General features: G+C 44.2%; 1 protein-coding gene across 2 annotated transcripts; it reads right to left on the bottom strand.

Moving 5' to 3' along the window:
- Positions 1–915: 915 nt before the first annotated feature.
- LOC146672704 (uncharacterized) lies at positions 916–23,685 on the bottom strand. 2 transcript variants are annotated; one of them, XM_085388617.1, is made up of 4 exons: positions 23,538–23,685; positions 8,911–9,016; positions 2,375–2,971; positions 916–2,049 (listed from the first exon to the last, which is right to left on the bottom strand). In XM_085388617.1, exons 2-4 carry the CDS (start codon positions 8,926–8,928, stop codon positions 1,357–1,359), a joined length of 1,308 nt encoding a protein of 435 aa, XP_085244743.1. In that variant the 5' UTR covers positions 8,929–9,016; positions 23,538–23,685; the 3' UTR covers positions 916–1,356. The 2 variants fall into 2 exon arrangements, with proteins under 2 accessions (XP_085244743.1, XP_085244734.1); XM_085388608.1 differs by lacking the exons at positions 8,911–9,016; positions 23,538–23,685 and adding an exon at positions 6,234–6,698.
- Between the last annotated feature and the right edge of the window lie 2,679 nt (positions 23,686–26,364).

Raw genomic sequence — 26,364 nt, 5'->3', positions numbered from 1 at the left:
CCATCAACATTTAGCAAATTGAATCATCTTTGTTTAGATGCAAGAAGAATCATATAGAAATGAAAAAGTAGAAATAGAAATCCAGAGCAAAGATATCCTCTAATTCAGCGTAGCACATCTGCAACAGCTCGTCGCTGTTGCAGATTTTTCTCTCGCTGTTCTGGCTCACAGCGCTGCAAACACAAAAATAAATATCCCCAACGGTGTGAAAGGGAGCTAATTAGTAAGAGTATTGTTACTCTCCGCAGGAGTAGTCCAGCAGTAGAAATCAGTCCAATAACAAGGTGTGTAACATCTAGCAGGGTGACAGAAAAACCCAGGGTAACTTCTAAGGACCTCAACGTCTCTCTCACATTGTGTTTTTTAAACATGCTTCCATTTGTCACTTCAGTCTTTACTCTGAAATACAGGAAGAGAAATCATGGCTGAAACAATTTCTCATGAAACCAGGGGTGTGGTCCAACAGTCAGTTTGGTGAGGAAGGTTCCTAACTGAGAGAAGTGACCCAGAAGTATCTGTGTAGCAGCCACAATGAATCAAGATCATGAGCTTTATTAACTGATCAAAGTCTCTTCTTTCATCTTCTGTATCATTCAGTTTGCATTGGTAATGCCCATTATTGTAATGCTTTTTTAAGACGAGCAAAACTTTATTTCACTTTGGGTTAGCTAGGATAAGTGATGGATGGAGGGAATTTTACTTCAGCCACAGAAATCCTAAACAGGAAGGAGGAGCAGAGTTACAGTGGATCACTATCCAGCAGGGAAACAAGGTTTATTTCAATTTCTTGGCCATGAGTGAGATTTACTGAGTGGGCAAATTAGGGAGACGACACCATCAGATCCCGAGCCCTCCATGTGTTAATCAAGAGACGGCTGCTGTGCTACATCCATAAATAATGAATAAATTAGGAGCTAAAGCTGAAAGGACAGTTTATTTGTACCATCTTCACGTGAACACATTCAAGAACATCACAGATGAAGAAACATTAAAAACTTCCACACTACATAAAGCAAGAAAAATAGTTTTTCTTTCAGGTGGTTTCAGAAAAACAGAAACATCAAACATCTCCAAGACTCTCTTTGAAAGAACTAAAAACCTTTGTTCTCATGGTCCAATCATGAGTGAACTCCCCAATGAAGCCTTGTGTGCTAAAACATGTCAGAGTTTTAAAGGTTAAACATGAGTTTCCAAAACGTTTTGCTGGAGAACAATGAACTATTTGACTGAGTTTCAATCATTTACAGACGAGCAAAACCAGGACAGAGAAAAAAGGACAAAACTGACTCAGTAAAAAACAGAAAAGAAGATCCCATGTAGATCTGTATTATGTAGAAGTTCAGCCCAGCAACCAGTTCAGTTCAACACAAGTTTAAATGATTCTATCTGAACTCTGTGGAGCCTGATCTCAAGCTTTTTGAGTCTGACACAGAAACCAGAGGATCTTTCTGTGTCTTCAGATTCACTGTGATCCAGTGATGGGAGTGATTTCAGCCCTGAGTGATCGCGCTGATGTTTGCACAGAGCAGACAATGAGGTGAATGTTTGGGCACATTGGTAACAGTGAAACAGTTTATTAGTAACGTGGGATCGTTTGTGTGCAGAGTATGAACTGAGATTCCTGAAGCTCTTGTCACACTGGTCACAGCTGTAGTTTCCTTCCATGTGTGCACGTTCATGACTGTTACGATTACCTGACTGTGAGAAGCTTCTCTCACAGTGTCTGCACTTGTGTGGTTTCTCTCCTGTGTGGACTCCTTTGTGTGTTTTAAGCTGACTTGCAGTGGTGAAGGATGACCCACACTGATCACAGAGGTGCTTTTTAACCCCACTGTGAATCAGTTCATGTCGTTTTAAATCACTTGGTGTGGTGAAGCTTCTCCCACATTCTTTGCAGTATTTCAGTTTGTCTCCAGTGTGTCTACGTTGATGTCTTTTTAGGGTCTTTTGCCGACTGAAAGTTTTTCCACAGAGGTCACAATGAAAGTCTTTCCCACCACCACAGTGATGACAGGGTTGAGAACTGGATCCATCTGTGTCGCTCTGCTTCTAAACAAAGACACAAAGACAGTGTAAGTCAGTCCTTCAACATTTGTATCCTGAACGTCGCCTGAAATAAAGAGCATCTCTGCAGACGTCCAACTACATTTGACTGTTTCAGTTAACACACTCAGTTTACTGGGCTGCAATAACTACAATACTACCACCATAATACTACAGTAATACTAAAATCATAACTGAAAGGAAAATCTGAATAATCACTCAGAGCTGCTTTTCCATGGAGTAGAATTGCTAACATGCTAACACAGTTTAATGAGCAGAGTTGTTCCAAACAGTCAGGCTAAAATGACAAGATAACAATATAAATACATACCTCACAGTAGCTGCACTTGTAGAGTCTCTTTCTGGTGTGGATCTGTTGGTGTCCTCTCAGGTGACGTGGAGATTTAAAAGTCTTCTCACACAGGTCACATTGATAAGGTCTCTCCTCAGTGTGGGTAAACATGTGTCGTTGCAAGTGTGTGTGAGTTGTAAACTGTTTGCCACACTGTTCACAGCAGTACACATCATGTCTGGTGTGAATGCGTAGGTGTGTATTTCGGCTCCCTCTCTGGCTGAAAGTTTTTCCACAGATGTCACAGCTGTATGGCTTAATTCCAGAGTGGGTAACTAGATGCCTCTGTAAGTGGCTACTTTGAGTAAAAGCTCTGCCACACTGATCACAGCTGTACGCTTTAACTCCACTGTGGATGAGTTGGTGTTGTTTTAGGGAACGCTTCAAGGAAAAAGACTTCCCACAAAAGTCACAGCTGAACGGTCTCTCTCCAGTGTGGATGACCTGATGCTGTTTTAGTGAAGCCCTCACAGTAAAACCCTTCCCACACTCGTCACAGGTGTGTTTTTTCTCTCCCTTTCTTCTGTGAGGTTTGTCGGCCTCCTGAGAGCGCTGACTTCTGGCTCCATGTTGGTCCTGCAGTGACAGAGATACAAACAGAGGCAGTGAGTGAAATGCAGTCGTGGAACAAACTCAACCTTCAAACTCCATTAACACTAGGAAGGCCCAGAGCCCAGCCATTTGGCTTTTCTACCTTTAAAACCCGGAGAGCAGCCAAATGGCTGGTAGGCTTTTAGCTAAGCTTTAGCTTCAGGCAAGTGGAAGCTAAATTGGCTAGTCATTCATATGTAAATTGGGTTGTTACCTGGGAATTCTGGAGGGAGGGGAGTGGGGGTGTGTGGATGAGGGGGTGGGGGAGCTGCTAAAAGCGGTGAGCTTCCTTTTGTTTCATCTTGATGCATTCTCAATCATCCAGGGAAACAAATCTCCAAAAGTCACCAACTTGGAGTGTTTCAGTTTGCCATCTTAGGGAGAAATCAACACACATGGGTGTATGTCCTTTGTTGCTGAGATTTATTGATAAAAACAGTACAAAAAATCAACCATTTGTACACATTTTTACAAATAATTATAAAAAGTGAGTGAGTACATTTCAACATTTTCAGCAATCACTCACAATCCTGGCAAAACAAAACAAGGTGTGATCACATTGATGCCACAATGGACGACTGATCAATGCTCCACTACCAAAAGGAAGCCAAGCCCTGCCACCCTTTACAACAAAACAAGGTGTGATCACAGGGCTTGGCTTCCTTTTGGTAGTGGACAATTGATCAGGAAGCCAAGCCAAGGTAAATGCAGACTACAGATACCATGGCAGTGCCAGGATTGTGAGTGATTGCTGAAAATGTTGAAATGTACTCACTCACTTTTTATAATTATTTGTAAAAATGTGTACAAATGGTTGATTTTTTGTACTGTTTTTATCAATAAATCTCAGCAACAAAGGACATACACCCATGTGTGTTGATTTCTCCCTAAGATGGCAAACTGAAACACTCCAAGTTGGTGACTTTTGGAGATTTGTTTCCCTGGATGATTGAGAATGCATCAAGATGAAACAAAAGGAAGCTCACCGCTTTTAGCAGCTCCCCCACCCCCTCATCCACACACCCCCACTCCCCTCCCTCCAGAATTCCCAGGTAACAACCCAATTTACATATGAATGACTAGCCAATTTAGCTTCCACTTGCCTGAAGCTAAAGCTTAGCTAAAAGCCTACCAGCCATTTGGCTGGTGGCGGGTTTTAAAGGTAGAAAGGTAGAAGCCTGGGCCTTCCTAGTGTTAACACTAGTTTTAAACCTGAAGGTGGAGCGTGGCACCAAACACCTTAAAGGTCTCTTATCCCCACCTGCTGGTAGTTCTAACACATTACATCCAACCTGGTGTTAAGCCAAGAAAGGTTATTATGCATTTTATCAATATTAGTATAGTATGAACATCTTCACACTAATCTGGACGCCTTATTCTGGACTAACTGAAGTCTGTTAAGATCTGTCTTATTAGCTGCTGACCAAATGATTGAACAATACTCCAGATGAGACATTACTAGTGCATTAATGACATCTTTCATAATGAAGAAGTGATACACAAAGAGCATTTCATAGCCATAGCTATGCCTTGTCGGCAGAGTTATGTGACATTAGTGATGTTTGTACTTTCAGCGTTAACTTGGTTTTAAAGCCTTTAAAATATACGCCGTTCAATAGTCGACCTTAATCTGACAGAGAATGTGATGATTTTGTGGATAATTAAAGTCAGTCATATATCCACAAACACAACAAGCTGAAAGTCAGTGATGCTGCTCGGTTTGCAGTCCTGAACATCACGGCACAAACAGGATTCACTGCACTGTTAATGTTAGCTGTGTTATATTGCTGCCTCTGTTCGCTGGTGTCGAGCCAAACGCACTTTAACGTGTGTTTGAACGAGCTGACGGTTCACTCGTTAAGCTGAAAGAAAGATGCTTTAATCACAGCAGTCACACTTGTGTCCACTGCACCATCTGGAACTCTTCTTGTTTACACTCGTAATAACACAAACACTAAATCCTGCTTCTCTGGTGCTGTTGTGTAGCAGTGTGTACACCTGAGACTGTCACCTGTCTGTCTGTCCTGCACTCTCTCTCTGTTTCTTTCTCTCTGATTGTGGAATAAAAGTATGAACATGTGTTTATAAGTTACACTTGTGTTTGAATCCTGCAGCTTATCACACATTTGATTTCCATGTGTGATAAGCTGCAAGTGTCCAGAGTGAGGACAGACTGAGGGAGCCACTGCTGCACATCATCTGTGAGGCTTTGCACCCCTGATGATCCACCAGGACAAACTCAGCAGTGTGTGAGGAAGAGGAGGAGGAAGAGCCAGCAGCAGCTGACAGATGGAGAGAATAGACAGACTGTTCCCTGTTTGTGAAGGACTGCTAGGAAAGTTTAACATAACTGTCTGTGCTGAATCAGTCTTATTAGGTAATGTTCAAATAATGTGATCATCCCAGTGTTTTCAGTGTGGGAGAAAGTACTCAGGGCCTTCAAGTTACACACTATGAAAGGCAGCAACAAGTTTAATGTTCAGAAACCTAAAGTCTGTATCAGCAGCAGGATGGAGCTAAAAATAAATGTTGGTTTCAGTTCTATGAAGCTTTGAGTATTTTGGATCAGTAGCTGCTGTGTTTGTTGCATCATATTGCTGTAACTGTTTATATGCTTTATATATTCTGAGCTAAGTTGATCTATAGTGTTACATCATATTCTATAAGGATGTTATGTGTTTGTAGACTTTCTGCCCAGTTTGACCCATTTAGCAGAAGTCAGCCTGTTTAAGGCTCTGATATCTATTCTGTGTGACTTAAAGCAGTTATGACATGGTCTGATTTTCTCACCCAATAAAGGAATATTTCATATATCAGTCTACTCTTCATTCTATCAGACACAGTTATCACAGCTCCTACATTTGCTTTTTACACATACCGTATTTTCACGACCATAAGGCGCACTGTGCTAAAAGGCGCAGTCTCAGTTATGTGTGCCCTTACTGTATTTAACACACACATAAGGCGCACTGGACCATAGGGTGCATACAAGTACCGTATGCGTATTTAAAAATAAAGCGGGAGCAAACCTGAATTCGGTACCTTACTCACATTTCTATTGCCGGTAATCGTCATCATCAACAACACACAAGCATACAAGTGTGCATATTTAAAAATAAAGCAGGAGCAAAACTGAGTTTGGTACTCACATTTTTATTACCAATAATCGTCATCATCAACAACAGACAAGCATACAAGTGTGCGTATTTAAAAATAAAGCAGGAGCAAAACAAAGTTTGGTACTCACATTTTTATCATCAATCAAACCCATCGAAGTCCTCATCCTCTGTGTCTGAATTGAACAGCTGCGCTAAATCTCCATCAAACATGCCAGGTTCACTTTCTTCACTGTCAGAGTCACTTTCTGTGCCGTGCGGCTCCTCGGAAACGATGCCGGCTTTTGCGAAAGCTCGAACAACAGTGCCAGCAGACATGTTAGCCCAAGCATCTACAATCCATTGGCAAATTGTGGCGTAACTCGCCCGGCACTGCCTTCCACTCTTAGTGAAACTGTGGTCTCCACCGGTCATCCATCGCTCCCAGGCCGCTCGCAGCCTTACTTTGAACGGGCGGTTCACACCGATGTCCAGCGGTTGGAGTTCCTTTGTCAGGCCTCCCGGAATGACAGCAAGCTCACAGTTCATTTGCTTCACAAGTTTTTTCACATCGGCTGTGAGATGGGCACGCATAGAGTCACAGATCAACAGCGATGGTGATGCGTGGAAAAAAACCACCTGGTCTCCTTACATACACCTCCCTCAGCCAGTCTTTCATCATTTCCTCATCCATCCAGCCCTTTTCATTTGCCTTAATGATGATTTCTGCTGGAAACTTCTCTTTAGGCAAAGTCTTCCGCTTAAAAATCACCATAGGCGGCAGTTTCTGTCCATTAGCATGGCAGCCAAGCACAACAGTAAAAGAAGACTTTTCATACCCCGTTGTGCGTATCGCTACCGTGCTGGTCCCCTTCTTCTCCACAGTGTGACTCACCGGGATGTCAAAAGTGAGCGGGACCTCGTCCATGTTTGTGATGTGGCTGGGCTGGATGTGTTTGTCGCCGATGTGTTTGCTGCAGTAGGAGCGGAAGATGGCCAGCTTTTCCTTATAATCCGCTGGAAGTTCCTGCGCTACCGTAGTCCTGGTCCGGATGGAAAAATGGCACCGTTTCATAAAACGAAAGCACCAAGACGGACCTCCTTGGAAATGTTCAATGTTCATCTCTTCAGCTAGTGAAACTGCTTTTAGCTGAATGGTGACCGTCGAAACTGCTTCTCCCGCTCGCTCTTTGCTCGATGATCCACCGCTCGAGTCTTTCCTCCAACTCGAGCCACCTCGCCTTATGTCCGCGGAAACTCAGCTGCGTTTTCTTGACCTGCCGGAGCTTGTTTTCCAGCTTCCTCCATTTGAGAACCATCGATTCGTTAATCTTAAATTCTCTCGCCGCTGCTCGATTTCCATGTTCCTCCGCGTAGCTGATGGCCTTCAGTTTAAACTGTGCTTCGTAAGCGTGTCTCTTTGCCATTTTCAGGGTTGTTAAAACAACGATGTCCTGCATAATGCACATACCTGTTCTTTTATACAGGTATGTGCGATTGTCCCGGTATATACGATCAACGCCCACACTTCACCCTTTAATGTTCTTATGGTGTTCTCTACTACGTCCTCCTTACAACACATAGCGCGGTGCGCCCTATAGCGCGGTGCGCCATAGGGCGCGCCGCACTTTTTGAAGAAAATCTAAGACTTTTAAGTGCGCCTTATGGTCGTGAAAATACGGTATATGTAAGCATTGAGCCAAATTTAGTACCAACATACTGAAGGAACAATATTTGTCTCTTATATATGATACATCTATATAAACACTGTCACAGATACTTGTCTGTGAGTGAAGTGATTAATATGATAACTATAATATTGGCCATATTATATTTACATTACCACAGTGAGATGACTTTAGTCTCATGAACAACATCAGCTAATTGTTATTTACAGCTAATCTTAAACGACTGTTCAGCACAGAAATGAAGCCCAACAATCATGTTTCACAGTCCTGTGGTCTCAGCCTCAGATACTCATCAAATCACACAGAGCTCATGTAGAAACAAATGAACTAAATATGTTCTCCTTCATTTCTGTCAAACAAAGCTGTATGAAACATTTCCAGCTGTTAGTATCATGGTTGCTAGGCAACCTGTGCAGCGCGACGGAGGCTAGACGTCCCATTTCACGAGCCTACGAGCCTCGCACTTCGGCCTTAGCGGTCTTTGAGTACGCGGCCCTCGAGGACTTTAAAGCTGCAGAACCTGAATCGGGATACAGCCATGATGATCTCCAGCCTCGTGCTCGCCAACATTCTCACCTGAGTTAAGAAGACGATCACTGAAATGGTCTCAGCAGGTCCTTTGATGACAGCAATGAAATGCAGCGGTAAGGCTTTTTGGGGATTAAGTTCGTTTTCATGGCAAAGAAGGACGATGCAGTTCATCTGATCACTCCTCATAACATTCTGGAGTGCAGGCAAAATGCTATTATAAAAACTTAAGCAGCAACTTCTCCAGGTTCCAATATTTATGCAATTCTCAAACCTTTTGGCCACGACTGTATAACCTCTTCTGAAGTTTAGTGGATATTATACATGGTTATGCTCAGGATGTGTCGGCCAGTTTCCACTGGAAACGCCTTTTGGTTAAACTGTCAGCGAGGAATTTGCATTTGCACTGTTACATTTTTATATAACTTTAATGCACATAAACAACAGCTGCTTGTTTCAGTGAAAATACATTGATGGGTTTTTAATAAAGTTGTGCAGCTGTAAAGTATTTTGTCTGGTGTCAATTATATCGTCAGCTACATCGTTATGGCAAATGTTCGGATGTATATGGTGATAAATATCTTTGGTCATATGGTCCTGCTCTGTCTGTCACCTTCTGTGTTGAGCTCATTGTTTCCTCTGTAGTGGCTGAGCTGAGTCCAAGTAGCTGAAAATGTTCCTCTGCTGCTCCGTCAGACTCTCCTCCTCCTGCTGATCAGCTGGGACACAAAACAGATCTTTGTTAGGCTCCACACTGCACTGAAGAGTCAAAGTGTCTCATATGTTCATCTGACAAGTAAAAGAACACATTTTTGTTTCCCGAGGTGGGCAACTTGTTGGAAACAAACACAAAAGGTTTGAGCACTGATACCTGCCATTGCTGCCATTGAAAGATGCAACGCCAGCAATGTGGATTGTCAAGACTCAAACCAATCATCAAGCAAAGACAACAGGGATCATTTGTTTCTGTTTATTTAGCATTCACAGCATTTGTAGTTGCCGTCTGTGCAGGGAAAGTCCACGCACACTGTGTGGTACCGCCATCCGCAGAAGGTGCATTCAACCTCTGTAAGAGAAACGAGGTTGTCTGAGACTGAAATGATATTCACTAAAGAAGTGGTGATTTGTAAAACTTCACATTTTGATCCGGGACGTACTGTGCATGAAAACAAGCGCTCACTCTTCCTGCTCAACAAATGACAAGGGCGGAGCCTTATACCACGTGATACAGAAGCTGTGCCGTGTGATGCTAAAATTAGCAGGGAAACAACAACGGAGAGCACGTCAGGGATGACGAGAAAGTGACAGGAGAAAATCCGTCCCGGTCAACCACCCAAACATCAATAACGGGAACCTTATACAGCGCTTCCCTATACACGTCGAACTCCCGCAGGCACAAAGACATTACGGAGGCTATCACTTATCACCTAACCAAAGATATGGCTCCATCAACACTGTGCAAAACGAGGGATTTAGGAAAACGATCAACACCCTAGACAAACGCTACACAGTGCCGTCCCGCAACTATTTTTCTATTGTTGCACTACCTGCTCTGTACACGCAGCGTCGAGCAACGGTGGAGACGGAATTTCAAGCAGGAGAACATTTTGCTGCAACAACAAAACGTGAGACATTTGTTGTTTTATGTTTATTTATTGTTATGACAGAATCATGATCTCAATTCTAAGCCAAAAAATCGTGATTCTCATTTTATGCAAAATCGTGCAGCCCTAACATTAACACAAAACTATTGTTTCACCAGAGAAACACATGAAGAGAGAGAGAGAGACAATAACAGCTACCAAACAGTCGTCATAATTCGTCACACAATGAGAAAAGGACAAATCAACAAGTAACAATGACTAATTAATATTAAAATCTGTAACATAATGTATTGTTTGGAGTTTAGTCTGATTGGTTCAGGATGACCTGCCATTATCCAATCACGCGTCTGCTTACCTGCATCTTTTCTCTTTTTTCTAACCTGAGCACCTGATGGCTTTGAACTTTTGTTGTCCATCTTCCATTGGTTTGAATTTTGCGCTCCAGTACAAACACAAATCCCCCAACCCGAGGATCAGCACAATTAACCTAACAGCAGGCACGTGCAGAGGGGGGGGGGGGGGGGGGGGGTAGAGGGGCTTGAGCACCCGCCCCTTTCCTGATGGGTGCCCAAGGTGCCCTTATGTTGAGGCAACTTTTTTTTTTTTTAATTTTTTTTTTTTTTTTTTAATGTGTGTGTGTGTGCGGAGTCCTGTCTGTGCCCCTCAACAATAATATTTAACTATTAATCACAGTTTTGCTAAATAAAAGGATCTGGCTTGCATCAGTCACATGATCACATTTAACCAATGATCGCCCTTGACGGCAGAAAGCGCTGGTTACGAGCCGGGAACGAGCTCACAAAGAGCACGCACATTTTTAGCGGTCCGGAGCTGTAGGAGAAACAAGTTAACTCAGAGACACAGACTGATGCGACAAAACCAGTAAGTAGGTGTACAGCGCACACTGTAGTGTGTAGCACACAGGAGTGTTAGCTTATTACGTACACGTTGGTAAGCTGTCTTGTTGCAACTGACGAACTGAAACAAACGAGCGTGCTGTGTGTGCAACAGCGCGACAAACATTACCTGTCCTTTTATTAACTGCACAGGTAGTGCTGGTCACAGCTGCTGGCTACCTGTGTAAGGCTGTCATGGGTCTGTAGCTCTGTCACCGTTTTAGGGAACATATTTAGTTTTAAAGTAAGTTACAGGGCTTTTCCTGCCTTTCTGGGGGAATTATATTTCACTAAAAAACGATCTAATATGCATGTCCACATAATTATGCATTATTATAATTATAATATATTAAAAACACAAGCTGTATTTTAAAGAACATACATTAAGAAGCAGATTATATTAGATTTATATTTTAAATAAGACAAAATTTGGATGTTACAGCAGGAAGATTATTGTATCTCTACAGTTTAAAAATGTAATAAGCTTTGCCCTGCACAGAGTGGATAGTGAAACACATGGAATCATCATAATGACGTTATTTCATATTTATTACTTCCCCCTCCTCTTTGCTTTATTATTGTAGCTCTAGTAATAAATAATAATGTAAGGATTCTGGATCAGCACCATGATGCCCATAGTATATACAGTATTCTGAAGAAGGTCTAAAATGTCACTGTGTGTGCGTGCATGTGTGTTTTTTATTTAGATGGATTTTTAAAAAAAATATTACTCATGATATAACATTGTGCAGACATGGCTGGTAAGGACATGAGGAGGAAACAGCAGGAGCTGTGTGAGGCTACTAAAGGCAGGGCTATAACATTTTTCTGTCATCATTTTATTATAGATTAAGTGCAAGAGTTGTTAGGTGTGGATAACTAGATTATAGTTTATTGCAATAGCAAGTTGTGCCTTGTTCTCACATAGACAGCAAGTGCAGAGTGATATATGAAATGATGGGATGGAAGGAAGAAGAGAAGCAAAGAGTGATTCACAGGCAGAGCCTAAATTATTTCTCACAGTTTTTTGTTGCCTTATGGTTCCAAGCGCTGTCACCAATCTTTGCATTTTGTTATTATCTCATGACACTTGTTTAATCAGCTACCATCTCTCCTGTGGACTTTTTAATGTCTACAGTCTCAGACCAACACAGCCCTGCCCTCATAGCTGGACTGGCCATCATTTGCCCGGTGGGCCGCTGGCGATTTTTTGTTTTTATGGGCCGACCGATTTCTTTTTTTTTTTTTTTCTTTTTTTTTTGGGAAGGGTATAAACAATGAAAGGTGTTGGATTGGCCAATTGGTCATGATCGACTCTGGGCTGGACCAATTACAGCCGAGGAGGTCGGATGCACCCTCCCCCTTGTTTAGCAATCTTATAGACGAACTAAAGAAAATGGAGAACAAAAAAAGGAAAGGAGGTGCCGAAAAAATTAGGGCCAAAAAGAAACAAGCCCTTCAGGCAGACGCTGCCAAATGTGTGAAAATTACTGAATTGTTTGGTGGTAGCTATGGCACAGCTTCCATAGATTTAGCAAGATCAGCAAGTGGTGGAGGCCAGCAGGTGGATGAAGGAAAGGGGAGGCAAGAGGAGGAGAGACCCGAGGCGGCCGCCGGTCATAGTGGCAGAGGAACTGAACTTCAGGTAAGAAGTTATGACCTGCTGTCTATCTGTGTCAGATATAAACTAATTTTAGTTGTAGTTTGTTTTCGTTGTGGTGACTTTATATAGTCGCTTAGAATAACTCGTACAGCGTAACTAGCATGACGGAGTTTATATACTGCTGGGCGGGTGCTATGAAGTTACTGATAGTAAATTTTATTTTATGCTTAAGGTTAGTTTCTCAAACTTCTCAAAATCTTAACAAATTGTGCCAATCCATGTTGCACCAGCTGATTTATCATCAAAAGTGGAGAAGTCTGTGACAGAGGAGACAGAAGGGCAGAAGAGAGAGATGGAAGAGCAGGAGAGAGAGATGGAAGAGCAGGAGAGAGAGATGGAAGAGCAGGAGAGAGAGATGGAAGAGCAGGAGAGAGAGATGGAAGAGCAAGAGAGAGAGATGGAGCAAGAGAGAGAGATGGAGCAAGAGAGAGAGAGATGGAAGAGCAAGAGAGAGAGAGCCAGGGCATCGATTACTTTGCTCGCCCTGAACCTGCCATATTACAGGCCTTCTTAGATTACCACCCACAGCAGAACAGTAGCAGTGCAGTTGTGATGAGGGTGTTCAGCTGTAAAGATGGCACCAACAGGAAGTGTCTTACTTATTGCAAAGAACGCCATTTATTGTTCTGCTTTGTGTGTCTGGCATTTGCAAGGCTGACTGACACCAGCACATTTATAACAGGCATGAGTGACTGGCGACATATACATCTGCGCACAGAGGAGCATGAAAAGAGCAATACACACCAGACCTGTGCTGAAGCTTTTTTCTTAAGGTGCTCAAAAGGCAACATCAGGAGCTTGTTTGCTGGCAGTCAGTTGTCAGCTCACAGAGCACAAGTGAAAAAGAGACGGCAAGTTTTAGAGCGTATAGTGGATGTGATCAAAGTACTTGGGAAGAGGGGACTCAGCTATAGGCATGTGGAGAATGAGGCTGCATACACTTTAGGTGATAACACCATCGATCATGGTAACTTTCTGGAACTGATTGTGTTATTAGGCAAGTATGATATGTGCCTTGGAGAACATTTGAATGACTGCATTGAAAAAAGCAAGAAGTTGCATCAGACCAGTGGATCAAGAGGTAGAGGATCTCTCATCACCCAAAACAACTGTCAACTCAGTGATTGATGCACTTGGCCATCTGCGCAGGCAGCTCAGTGCGCACTCGCGGAGCAGACACTGCACATGGAGCGGACATTCCCGGACTCTCTCATCATTGCTCTTGGGGACTTTAACAAAGCCAATCTGAGCCATGAGCTTCCCAAATATAAGCAGTATATTAAATGCCCGACCAGAGAGGAGAGGACATTAGACCACTGTTACAGCACGATCAGCGGGGCCTATCGCGCGGTGCCCCACGCTTCACTCGGACTTTCTGACCACGTCATGATCCACCTAATCCCCGCGTACAGACAGAGGCTGAAGCTCTCCAAACCTGTCGTGAGGACCAAAAAACTGTGGAGCAACGAGGCTGTGGAGGAGCTTCGCACGTGTTTGGAGTCTACAGACTGGGACACAATGAAGGCTGCTTCTAACAGCTTGGACGAGTTTACGGACACTGTCACCTCCTATATCCACTTCTGTGAGGACAGCATTGTGCCATCATGCACCAGGGTGAGTTATAACAATGACAAACCCTGGTTTACTCCTAAACTCAAAAAGCTGTGGCTGGAAAAGAGAAAGGCGTTCAGAAGCGGAGACAGGGACTGCTACAGAGAGGCCAAGTACAGGTTCACTAAAGAAGTGGACGTTGCTAAACATCAGCACTCTGAGAAGATGCAGCAGCAGATCTCAGAGAATGACTCGGCCTCTGTGTGGAAAGGTTTTAGGAATATCACCAACTACAAGCCTAAAACCCCCCACTCCACTGATGACTTGCTCTTGGCCAACACCCTTAACGACTTTTACTGCCGTTTTGACGAGCCACCAGGCAGCCTTCACACCTCCAACGGCCCCAATAATAGAGACACTTTGGACACTCATTCCCCCACCTCTCCCCCCTCCATAGAGCCATCACCACCTTCAAACTGTTCACCTACAACACCCCCCTCCCCTCACCCCACACAAAAGAGAATTTCACACCACCTCTTCCCACCACAACTCTTCATATTCATGAAGCAGATGTGAGGAAGCAGTTTAAGAGTCTGAATGCTCGGAAAGCTCCCGGCCCAGACGGTGTGTCTCCTGCCACCCTCAGACACTGTGCAAACGAGCTGGCCCCAGTGTTTTCTGGCATTTTCAACTCCTCACTGCAGGCATGTCATGTGCCTGCCTGCTTCAAGTCCTCTATCATAATCCCTGTCCCCAAGAAACCTAGGATCACTGGACTAAATGACTACAGACCCGTGGCTCTGACATCTGTGGTCATGAAGTCATTTGAGCGCCTGGTTCTCTCCTATCTCAAGACCCTCACGGCCCCCCTCCTGGACCCCCTGCAGTTTGCATACAGAGCCAACAGGTCTGTAGATGACGCCATCAACATGGCCCTACACTTCATCCTGCAGCATCTGGACTCCCCAGGAACCTACGCCAGGATCCTGTTTGTGGACTTCAGCTCTGCCTTCAACACCATCCTTCCAGACCATCTCCAAGGCAAGCTTTCCCAGATGAATGTGCCTGATTCCATCTGCCGGTGGATCACTGACTTCCTGACGGACAGGAAGCAGCATGTGAGGCTGGGAAAGAATGTCTCGGACTCCCGGACCATCAGCACCGGCTCCCCTCAGGGCTGTGTTCTTTCTCCTCTGCTCTTCTCCCTATACACCAACTGCTGCACCTCCACCCACCAGTCTGTCAAGCTAATCAAGTTTGCAGATGACACCACCGTTATTGGACTCATCTCGGACGGGGATGAGTCTGCCTACAGGAGGGAGGTTGGACGTCTGGTGTCCTGGTGCAGCCACAACAACCTGGTGCTGAATGCCCAGAAGACAGTGGAGATTATTGTGGACTTCAGGAAGCACACAGCTCCACTCCCCCCCATCATCCTGTCTGACACCCCCATCACCCCTGTGGACTCATTCCGCTTCCTGGGTACCACCATCACCCAGGACCTGAAGTGGGAGCCCACCATCACCTCCGTCATTAAGAAAGCCCAGCAGAGGATGTACTTCCTGAGGCAGCTGAAGAAATTCAACCTGCCAACACGGACGATGACGCAATTCTACACCGCAATCATCGAGTCCATCCTCACCTCCTCCATCACTGTGTGGTACGCTGGAGCCACTATCAGGGACAAACAGAGACTGCAGCGTGTTGTGCGCTCTGCTGAGAAGGTGATTGGCTGCAGACTCCCATCTCTGCAGGACCTGTACACCTCCAGGACATTGCGGCGTGCAGCTCGGATCTCAGCTGACCCTTCTCACCCTGGACACAGTCTGTTTGACCTGCTCCCCTCAGGCAGGAGGCTCCGGTCCATTCGCACCAGAACCTCTCGCCATAAGAACAGTTTCTTCCCCTCTGCTGTTGGACACATGAACAATAACCGTATGACTGTTCCCACCACTAACACATGACCCTACGCTGTGTTCACTGCATCATTCCATGTTTGTCACTGATCACCACCTGCACTCATGTATATATCATGTATATATCTATCTACTTAGCACTTTTAATTCTTACTCTTATTTTTTATTTTCATGTCTATTTAAACGTAATTTATAACAGTATGTTTGCACTGAAGCACCACAGCAATTTCCTAATGTTGTAAACCTGCTCAACATTTGGCAATAAAACCCTTTCTGATTCTGATTCTGATCTCCTTCAAGAGAGCATCGCCAGTGATGTCCAGAAAGCTGGGATGTTTTCTGTTCAGCTAGACACAACCCAAGACATCACAGGTTATGATCCGTGTTCAGTAATCATCAGGTATGTTACTGAGTCTGTGCAGGAGAGGCTTGTCTCCATAGTGAGGTGCGAAGCATCCACGGGGCAGTACTTTGTAAACTTGCTTTCTGGAGTTTTAGAGCATCTGAATCTAGACAAGGCCATGTGCATTGGGAATGCAACAGATGGTGCTTCAAATATGCAGGGCCAGTACAAAGGCTTTTCAGCACTTATGACTGCCCAGTCTCCAACTCATGTGCATGTGTGGTGCTATGCACACATACTTAATCTTGTGATTGCTGACACAACACAAAGTGTCATTGAAAGTGGATCACTCTTTAATTTACTTAATGACATAGCTGTGTTCATCAAGGAGTCCTATCACAGGGTTAATCTGTGGGAGAAACAAACCGAAAACACAAGACACAGACGCCTCAGTCCAATAGGTGAGACACGGTGGTGGGCCAAGCATGATGCCCTCCAGAAAATCTTTGGACATTTTGGAAAACCAGATGATGGCCTCTTCGTTCATGTAGTGCTGACGATGGAAGCCATTGAAAAGAGGGAAAAAGAAAAGCCAGCTGTTCGTGCCAAAGCACGAGGCTTTAAAGAGTGTCTCTTGAAGCATGAAACTGTGTTAACAGCACAGATATTTCTTAGAGTGTTTGAGCAACAACTCGTCTGTCAAAGTACCTCCAGTCAAAGGGGATGGACATTCTCTCTGCCCATCATATGGTGACTGCCACACAAGATGGCCTCAAAAGTATTGCCAGGGACTTTCCAACTGTGAAGACAGCTGCAGACACATTTGTGAAACAGACAAATCAAAAACTAGAGGAGAGGGAGAACAACACAGACATGGAAGTGGAGGCTGAACTACCTAAAAAGAGAGCCAAAAAGAGAAAAGGCATGGCCGGAGAGATGCCTGAAGATGAGTTGCAAATCAATGCTGAGAAATCATATGAGGTGAAAGTGCACAACATCATCCTGGACACAGTTATTGAAGCAATCCACAGACGATTTGTCATACATGGCCCTCTTCTTGCCGATTTGGCATGGTTGGACCCCAGGAAGTTTAGCCAGGTCAGAACAGTTTCTCTTCCAAGTAATGCATTTCAGAACCTCAGCGCCTGTCTACTTAAATTTGACAGCAGGGCTACAGTTAATAACCTTCAGTCAGAACTGAAACGTTTTGCTGAACAGTGGGAAAGGCTTAAGACATCACATGTAGATGAGTACACGACCAGAACAGCAAAGGACAGATCTGAAGAATGGGACGAAGAAAGTGAAATTGTGACCGAAAGCTGTGGTACTTGCAAAAATTGCCCACTGTGCTGCTATCAAATACTCAGGCGGTTCAACATGCTGTCTGATGCCTATCGTCTCCTTGGGCTGGCATACAAGTACCTGCTGACCCTCTCCCTCACTCAGGTTGCCTGTGAAAGAACATTCTCTACACTCAAGTTCATTAAAAGCAGACTCCGAAGCAGCCTGTCTGCAAACAAGCTGGAGATGTTTATGCTGATGGCCACTGAAAAGGACATTCTCATGTCATTGGACTCTGACATGGTCATTGACAGGGTAGCTGAGAAGAGTGACCTGCTGAGAAAGCTCCTTTTGTAACCTGGTGAGGTGAAATAAAAATGAGCAAAACATTCCTAATTATCTATTGTTAATATTAAATTCAGCTTTATTGTTATTGCCTAAATGAATACATTTAGCATCTGCCTTCACTTCAAACAAGTCAAGTGATTGGTAAATGCTTAGAATTTGTCCATCTTAATAGATAGAATAAATATGAGATTGGAGTATTAGGCATTTATAAACATATATTCTTACAGTCTTAATCTGTCAGTGTTTCATTTCAGATGCTGTCAGTCATTTTAGGAGGACTGAAGTGTGTTCATTTTAAGTAAGTACTATATGGAATATGATTCAACCATTTTTCTAGAGTAAGCATACCAGTACTGTCATCGTCTGAAAAAATCTATTAAGTACAATTCTTTCTCAACCTTCACTGTCTGTCCTTTCACTTCATAAAGGTATCCATGTCTTAAGATATGTTCAGTGTTGCTGCTGTGGAAGTGTTGTAGGTGACCTTTTATTGATGAGTGAATAGTCTTTGGTGATACAATTCAATCATAATCTGTCCTTTATAGATTTTAATATTCATCTAATCTTTATTCCTTTCTGTCCTGTTTGTCAGGGTCTGATCATACATTGTTTGTTTAAGAGGTTCGAGACCATTCAACTTTTTAAGTTCATCAACGTAAGTACTAGTGTATATGATTTCTCTAATTCCTTTCTGGAATAAAGATGCCAGTACTGTGATCATCTGAGCAAGTCCATCAATTGCCATTCACAGTTCTTTGTCCTTTCACTTGTGTCCTGTTTTTCAGGGTCCCATATAATTTCTTCAGAAGTAAGTACTGTATATGATGCCAGTATTTTCCCATATTTTCTAGATACTGTATTAGTACTGTGTGTAAAATGCCATCAAAAACTCAATTAAGTGTTATTCTTATTCTTCTTTCTCACCTTTCTTTCTCTGTCTCCTTTCATATTTAAAGGTTGCTGTGTTAACAAAATATATTGTGCTACCATGCTGTTTTCTATTGTTTTGGTAAATAAATATCCCTAAATCTGTCATTTATTAATTTTAATATTAATTAATGATCATGTCTCACCTCTAGTGTTCTTGGTCTTAATTTCAGGTTTCTACCATGTGTTGTAGATAGTTCAGGAGGTTAACTCTACCAAGCAGTCTTTTGTTTTTGTAAGATTGACGAACTGTGCGCTCTGAACAACCACAGACTATACCGTGAGTGCAGCTTGTTTATCTTCACGGAGACGTGGCTAACCGAGCTAACGCCGCAGGCTAACGTAGACCTATGCGGTTTCACACCCGTGAGAGCCGATAGGGACACGCAGGCCAGCGGAAAAAGCAGAGGTGGGGGACTCATTGTCTACGTTAACAACAGATACTGTAACCCTGGACACGTCTCCGTTAAAGTTTCGGTATGCCGTCCGGACCTGGAGCTGCTAGCTGTTAGCTTGCGGCCATATTATCTACCTCGGGAGTTCAGTCATGTGATCTGTGTGTGTGTTTACATCCCTCCGAGGGCCGACGCAACAGCTGCCTGTGAGAAAATACACACAGTCACAGCAAGACTTCAGACACAAAACCCCGAGGCTTTCATTATTATATCTGGAGACTTTAACCATGCCACACTGGACTCTACTCTGGCTGCTTTTCACCAGTTTGTGAATTGTCCCACAAGAAGCAACAGGACAATTGACCTACTGTATGCTAATGTGAGAGATGCATACAGAGCCACCCCCTCCCCCCACTAGGGAAGTCAGACCACAACCTGGTTTACCTACAGCCACAATACACACCCCTCGTCCAAAGGCAGCCGGTCACAACGCGCTCCATCCGGAGATGGACCCCAGAAAAGGAGGATGCTCTGAGGGACTGTTATGACACCACAGACTGGGATGTGCTCCTAAGCCCACATGGTGAGGACATAGAGGGGGCGACACACTGTCTTACAGACTACCTCAACTTTTGTGTGGACACGGTCGCCCCTGCTAAGACGGTACGGTGTTATCCTAATAACAAACCGTGGGTAACACAGGAAGTCAAAGCTGTCCTCAACATGAAGAAGAAGGCTTTCAGGAGCAAAGTGAAGGAGGAGATGAAGGCAGCACAGCGGGAGGTGAAACGCTGCCTGAGGGAAGCAAAGGACACCTACAGGAGGAAGGTGGAGCAGAAGTTGGAGAGGAACAATATGAGGGAGGTCTGGAATGGTGTGAAAACCATCACAGGCCACAACACCAAGAAAAGCACAGTGGGGGGGACTGTGGAGAAGGCAAACGAACTCAACAACTTCTTCAACAGGTTTGACCAGCCCACAACCCCCCCACCCTCACCCTCACCTTCACTACAGAGTCCAATCCCCACTCTCCTACCTCCCTCGCTTCCCCCCCTTCCTGACACCATGACACCCCCCTCCTCCAATCCCTCTCTCAGCAGCAAGACATCTCCCCCCCTCCCCTCTTCCCAAACATCTCCCAGTGTCACAGTGGATCAGGTCAGGAGACAACTGAGGAAGCTTCGCCCCAGAAAGGCAGCAGGCCCAGACAAGGTGTGTCCTAGGATGCTAAAGGCGTGTGCTGCTGAACTTGGGGAGCCGCTACAACGAGTCTTCAACCTCAGTCTGCGACTGGGGAGAGTGCCCGCCCTATGGAAGACATCCTGCATCGTCCCGGTCCCCAAAAAGAACCGGCCCAATGAGCTGAATGACTTCCGACCGGTGGCACTGACGTCACATCTTATGAAGACTCTAGAGCGGCTCTTCCTCAACCTCCTCCGACCACAGGTACAACATGCCCAGGACCCACTACAGTTTGCATACAAGGCGGGTGTCGGAGTGGAGGATGCCATCCTGTACCTCCTACACAGAGCCCACTCACACCTGGATGGGGGAAAAGGCACGGTCAGGATACTGTTTCTTGACTTTTCCAGTGCCTTTAATACCATCCGGCCCTGTATGCTTCAAGAAAAACTGAACAGGATGGAGGTGGACCCCTGCCTGGTGGCTTGGATCTCCGACTACCTCACCGACAGACCACAGTACGTCAGGCTGAAGGACATCACGTCTGACACAGTGGTCAGCAGCACAGGAGCACCACAGGGAACTGTGCTGTCCCCTCTTCTCTTCACCCTGTACACCTCTGACTTCTGCTACAACTCTGAATTATGCCACATTCAGAAGTTTGCAGACGACACAGCCATCATGGGGTGTATCTGGGATGATCAGGAAGAGGAGTACAGAAGTCTGGTGAGGAACTTTGTCGCATGGAGTCACACAAACCACCTGCAACTCAACACCTCAAAGACTAAGGAACTGGTTGTGGACTTCGGGAGGTCTAGAGCAGGTCCACTGCCGGTTCAGATAGAGGGGGAGGAGGTGGAGGTGGTCAACAAGTACAAGTACCTCGGGCTGTGGGTGGACAATAAACTGGACTGGTCATGCAACACAGAGCACCTGTATAAAAAAGCCCAAAGCCGACTGTACTTCCTCAGGAGGCTGAGGTCTTTTAACATCTGCAGGAAGCTCCTGAGGATGTTTTACCAGTCGGTGGTTGCTGGAGTACTTTTCTATGCTGTGGTGTGCTGGGGGAGCAGCACAGCAAAGAAGGACTCATCCAGGCTGGAGAAACTGATCAGGAGGGCTAGCTCTGTGGTCGGCATGAAGCTGGACACTCTGGTGACAGTGGCAGAGAAAAGGACATTAAAGAAACTGATGGACATTATGGACAATGCCAGGCATCCTCTGCACACGGCCATAAACAATCAGAAGAGTCTGTTCAGTGACAGGTTGCTTCTCCCAAAGACAAGAACTAACAGACTTAAAAACTCCTTTGTCCCACACGCCATCAGACTGTTTAACTCCTCTCTGGTGGGGAGAGGGAGGGGAAACAGGAGGACAAAGGAGGGAACAACTAAGCTGTAGTGCCTCTTCACCTCACTGTACAATACCTTTTGTGCAATACTTTTGTAAATAGTCAACGGTGCAATAGACTCAATACTTGAAATGTGCAATTCACTTGTATTTTTATTTTTATTCCTATTTATTCTATTTATCCCCTTCGTATATTTTATTTATATTGTCTCTGTATTTATATATATGTGTGTGTGTATAACTCTGTAACTTCTGTCGGTGCTGTGCTTTTTTGGAAATCGAATTTCCCAGAGGAACCCACCCGAGGGATTAATAAAGTTCTATCTTATCTTATCTTATCTATGTACTGTTTAAAATCCCGAATAGGGAGAATGGTGTAGGCTTAACTTTATTAGATTGATACATATATACCAACAAGGCAGTGTACATCAAAGCAGTTGTTTTCATGCAAAGGCTTTATGGTTTTTCCTATAGCGATTGACAGACCACGTGACTTTGTGCATTGCATGCCGGGAACTCCTGGCAAAACAATCCAAGTACCGCATCAAATACAAGCATTTGCAATTGCAGCACCGCAAAACGTTCATTCTCCGGTTCCAATACCTTCTTGTTTTTTCTTTGCCGCACAAAAAAGGAATGTACAAAACGACGGAGAACAATGCCGGTCCCAGTCCAGCCCTGCCTGCCCTCCAGCACTATCCACAGCAACCCCTCAACAGCAACATTGTACCCATCAGGTAAAGCATCGGCTACGTTTGCTTTGCCTTGTTGCCCATATTAGATTCTTGATGAATGTGTGTTGTTGTTATTCAGCCTGGTTCAATGTGCCCCTTTTTAACTTTGAGCACCCACCCCTTTAAACCTCTCTGCACGGCCCTGCCTAACAGACCTACACCTTAGTTCACAGATTCACTTTGTCTAAGGTTGATTTCTGGGATTTCACACAACCCAGGATTCAGATCGTGAATCCATGATGGGCTTGGATTTACATCATTATAAATGAAATGTGCTCTACTTGGAAGCAGCCGGCCCCGCCCCTTTTGACGGGTTGTGTGAGACTTTAAATCATCAAACTGTAAATTATAAATTTAAATTGTTATTGATCCTTTACCCCGAGTCCTAAAGTGTAGATTTATTTTCTTACTCTTCTTATATTTATTGTTTGTTTACTTGCACCGCTGTAACTGCAGCCTCGTCGTCTTGTCTCTCTATATGCTGGACTGTCTGTAGCGGAGATGATAATAAAGTTTACTTTGACTTCAGCAGCGCGCAGGCGCACCGAGGGCTCTCGCGCTCACTTTATAGAATGTAGAAAAAACATCGGTGCAGATTATAAGTCTGTATCATAATATCTGTTTGTTGTGTTGTTTTTATTTTGTTTTGCGAGTTGGTTATTAGATGCCGCTCCAGCCAGCCAGAGACTCCCCGCCGCCCCGCCCTCTCCTCCCTGTGCCGCCAGCAGCAGGCGCACCTCGCAAACGGAGGGCGCCCTTACTCCCAGCAAATGGCTGATAGAAAACCGATCGGTGCCTACGAATTTCCCAATATGCGCTGGCATGACGTCGGGGAAGCATGGGTACGACCGATTATTTTCTTTTTTTCTTGCCCGTGATGCCCCCCCCCCACCACGATGCATTCTATTGGTTTGCACACTTACACACACCCAGCTGTGGTTTCCTGTTTTGCTGGACTCTGGAGAGCCCCGCCTTTAACGCTCTTCTCTCACAGAGAGCAACAGAAAACTTGGGAAAACTCCAGATTGACTGAACTCAGTTCAAAGTTACCTTGACACCTTTAGATGTGAGACGTAGTGATGGTCCGCTTGAAGCTGACGCTCCGGTGCGTGTGTCAGAAAGATCAACGCGCTGCTTCAGAAGCACCGTGTCGAGGCTTGATTCGTTTGGCCAGAGTCACGTGATCAGTGACGTCTGAAGCTTCGTTTAGAACGTACCTTTTTTTAAATCGAACTTTATTGAAACACAATGAGTATACAACATACAAACAGATGAAGTTTACAAAAGAACAGAACATGAACATACAGAACCAGGAGTAAAAAAATGATGATATGAGTAGGCGAAAAAATTCAACATATAAATATTGTTCTGAGAGGCTTTTTGTTGGTTGAGTCTGAAATTGATTGTATGTACAATTCATATCCTTATAAAAAGGCAGAAATATGGTGTTTTATTAATAAACTTACATTTATGGATATAAAATAGCTAAAAGTATTAACAAATTTTTTATAAAAAAAACATTTATCATTCTTCCTGGGGAACTTAAAGAAACAGAATAAAACATTTTCCCATCGTAAAGAAAACTCCCTTAAAATATGGACAATAACAAAACTGCTAAATTCTTCCAGAATCTCTGTGTAGAGGAACCAAAAGAGATGTGCCACAGTTTCTGGATGATCCCCACAGAAAGTTCAATTAGTATTTATGTCTCTTTTAAATGTTACCATATAGTGACTGGCTGGGTCACATTTATGAAGAATTTTATATGAGATTTCCTTCACCTTGTTCACAATTAGATATTTATGGGATCATCCAGACTGTCTTCCAGGTGATATCTGGAACATGTCGGTTCCAGTAAGATATTCTATATATGGGAGAGACATGATATCTTCTTGGAATAAACTACGTATTCTCTTATTGCTGTTACCAAGTTCCTGTGAAAAGCAGATTTTTCCCACTGCTGACTCAGCTGGATCAGGGAGAGTGACTGAGGCAGATATTGAGCTGTCAGTGTTTTTATATAACATTAAAGTCCCTGAGGGTATGGCACCAAGCACCATTGAGAATTCCCCAACACTGACGGGAAAATTATATAGTGTAAGGAATTCATTGTAAGTAAGTAGTACTCCCTCGTTAAATTTTAAAACTTAGTAGCGGCCGCCATTGTTGGCAGCTGAAATTTGGCTGGGCCGCGCTATGAATTCTGGGATATGGTGGGCCACGAAGGACACACCCGACCCATCCTTCAAACTCGGGGGAATGAAGGACGCATTTGAAGGAGTCGAGGAATCGGGACAGCCTTCGTCGCCTGGCTGTGACGTCATCGGCCTTCAAATGCGGCCTCCGGAGGATGCAGCCGACGTTTTGGGACACAGCTTGTGTGTCTTTGTTGGTCATGTGACCTCCCAGGGACTACACATGGAAACGAGCAGTTTAGCTCAAATCTGGCAGGTTTCCATCGTCTGTTTTTGTCCTGATGTCCATGAACATGAACACTGTCCCTGTCAAACACGTCCAGATAATCTGATCCAGTGTTGTTCTTCTTCTGTGGTGTTTGTGATGGAGCAGCAGCTGCTGATCCTGATGTCCTCCACCAAGGGGGCAGCAAATTCAGCTGACTGTCATCATTTATTAAAAAGATGTAACAATGTGACATAATGCAATATAATAGTGTCAGTTACACATTGTGGGTTGCACTGTGGCCAGAATGGACATTACCTCCTGCCTAATGGAAGCTGTCAGCCATCCTGCAACCATGAATTAGATAAGCAGAAGTGAAGGGATTGTTAACAACAATTTAATAATAAAATGTAATGTGATAGTTGCACTTTATTAGCTCCCCACAATCGTATGAATAATAACCATGAATGCACTGCATGCTCATAGCAAGTTCTTTAGGTTGAAAGTGAGATCCTGCTTTAAAGGGCGCTTCATCTGCTGGGAATGACATGTTTCTTCTAGTATGTAAGGCTCAGCCCATCTTACTGGGACTTACTTTTGTAGATCCACATGCTCTAAACCTGGTGCTCCATGATTGGTGCAGAAGCTTTAAGCTCCTATTAACAAATAATGACCATGGACTTAGTTGTTACTACAATAACTTATCATTGAGCAACTTGTATATTTAATTTTACTTGTAAAACTATGCAAGTAGAATTGAATGGGGCACAGTGAGCTGAGCACAGGCCCACTCTGTGACACTCAGAGGTTTGTGGATATCATACTGAGAGTATTGGACACAGTGCAGCCAGCTTGCAGCCACTTTCCCACCACTTTAGCACAATGTTTACATGAGACTCAGCCACACTAATGTTCCTGGGCAGACATGTGGTGCAGCATGGCTGATGGCACTGTACCTGCAGCTGTCATGGACAAGAACCACTCAATACCTCACCCAAGCCAAGCCTGTGCTGATGTTGTGATCTGAGACCGAGACACTAACCCAGGATTATGATATGATGTTGTGAGAGTTTCACTAAGAATTAGCTCTGATTACAAGATTTCAATCTATCGTAACTCTAATTTGTATTTACTTCAGTTTGTTCATCTTGGAGCTGTGTGCAGCTGAGGACAGTCTTATTATTACCAGGTGAGGATATGTAACAGCCACAGTCTGTAGAGATGATGTCACCATGGAGTGGTGATGTCACTGGAGCTGCCAATATGTGCTCCAGCCAAAGCTACACCAGAGGGTTGTGCTGTGTAACAGGTTGGTGCAGGTGGTGTTATCTACATTTGAACATTAGGCAACAGTCTCATGAAGACACTTTCTATTGTTCACTAAAGACCAACAATAACAGAGACAAAGGGAGAGCAGCAGAACTAGTGCTAACAATTAGCACTGCTAGCCTGCCCACCAACACCAGCTAATGTTCTA

This window comes from Rhamphochromis longiceps, linkage group LG3 (assembly GCF_057381845.1).
Source record: "Rhamphochromis longiceps isolate RC_006_pf linkage group LG3, R_longiceps_female_GT1.1, whole genome shotgun sequence".
NCBI classification, from domain to species: domain Eukaryota; kingdom Metazoa; phylum Chordata; class Actinopteri; order Cichliformes; family Cichlidae; genus Rhamphochromis; species Rhamphochromis longiceps.
Note: the sequence above shows the minus strand (reverse complement) of the source record. Positions and strands in the feature narration are given on the sequence as shown.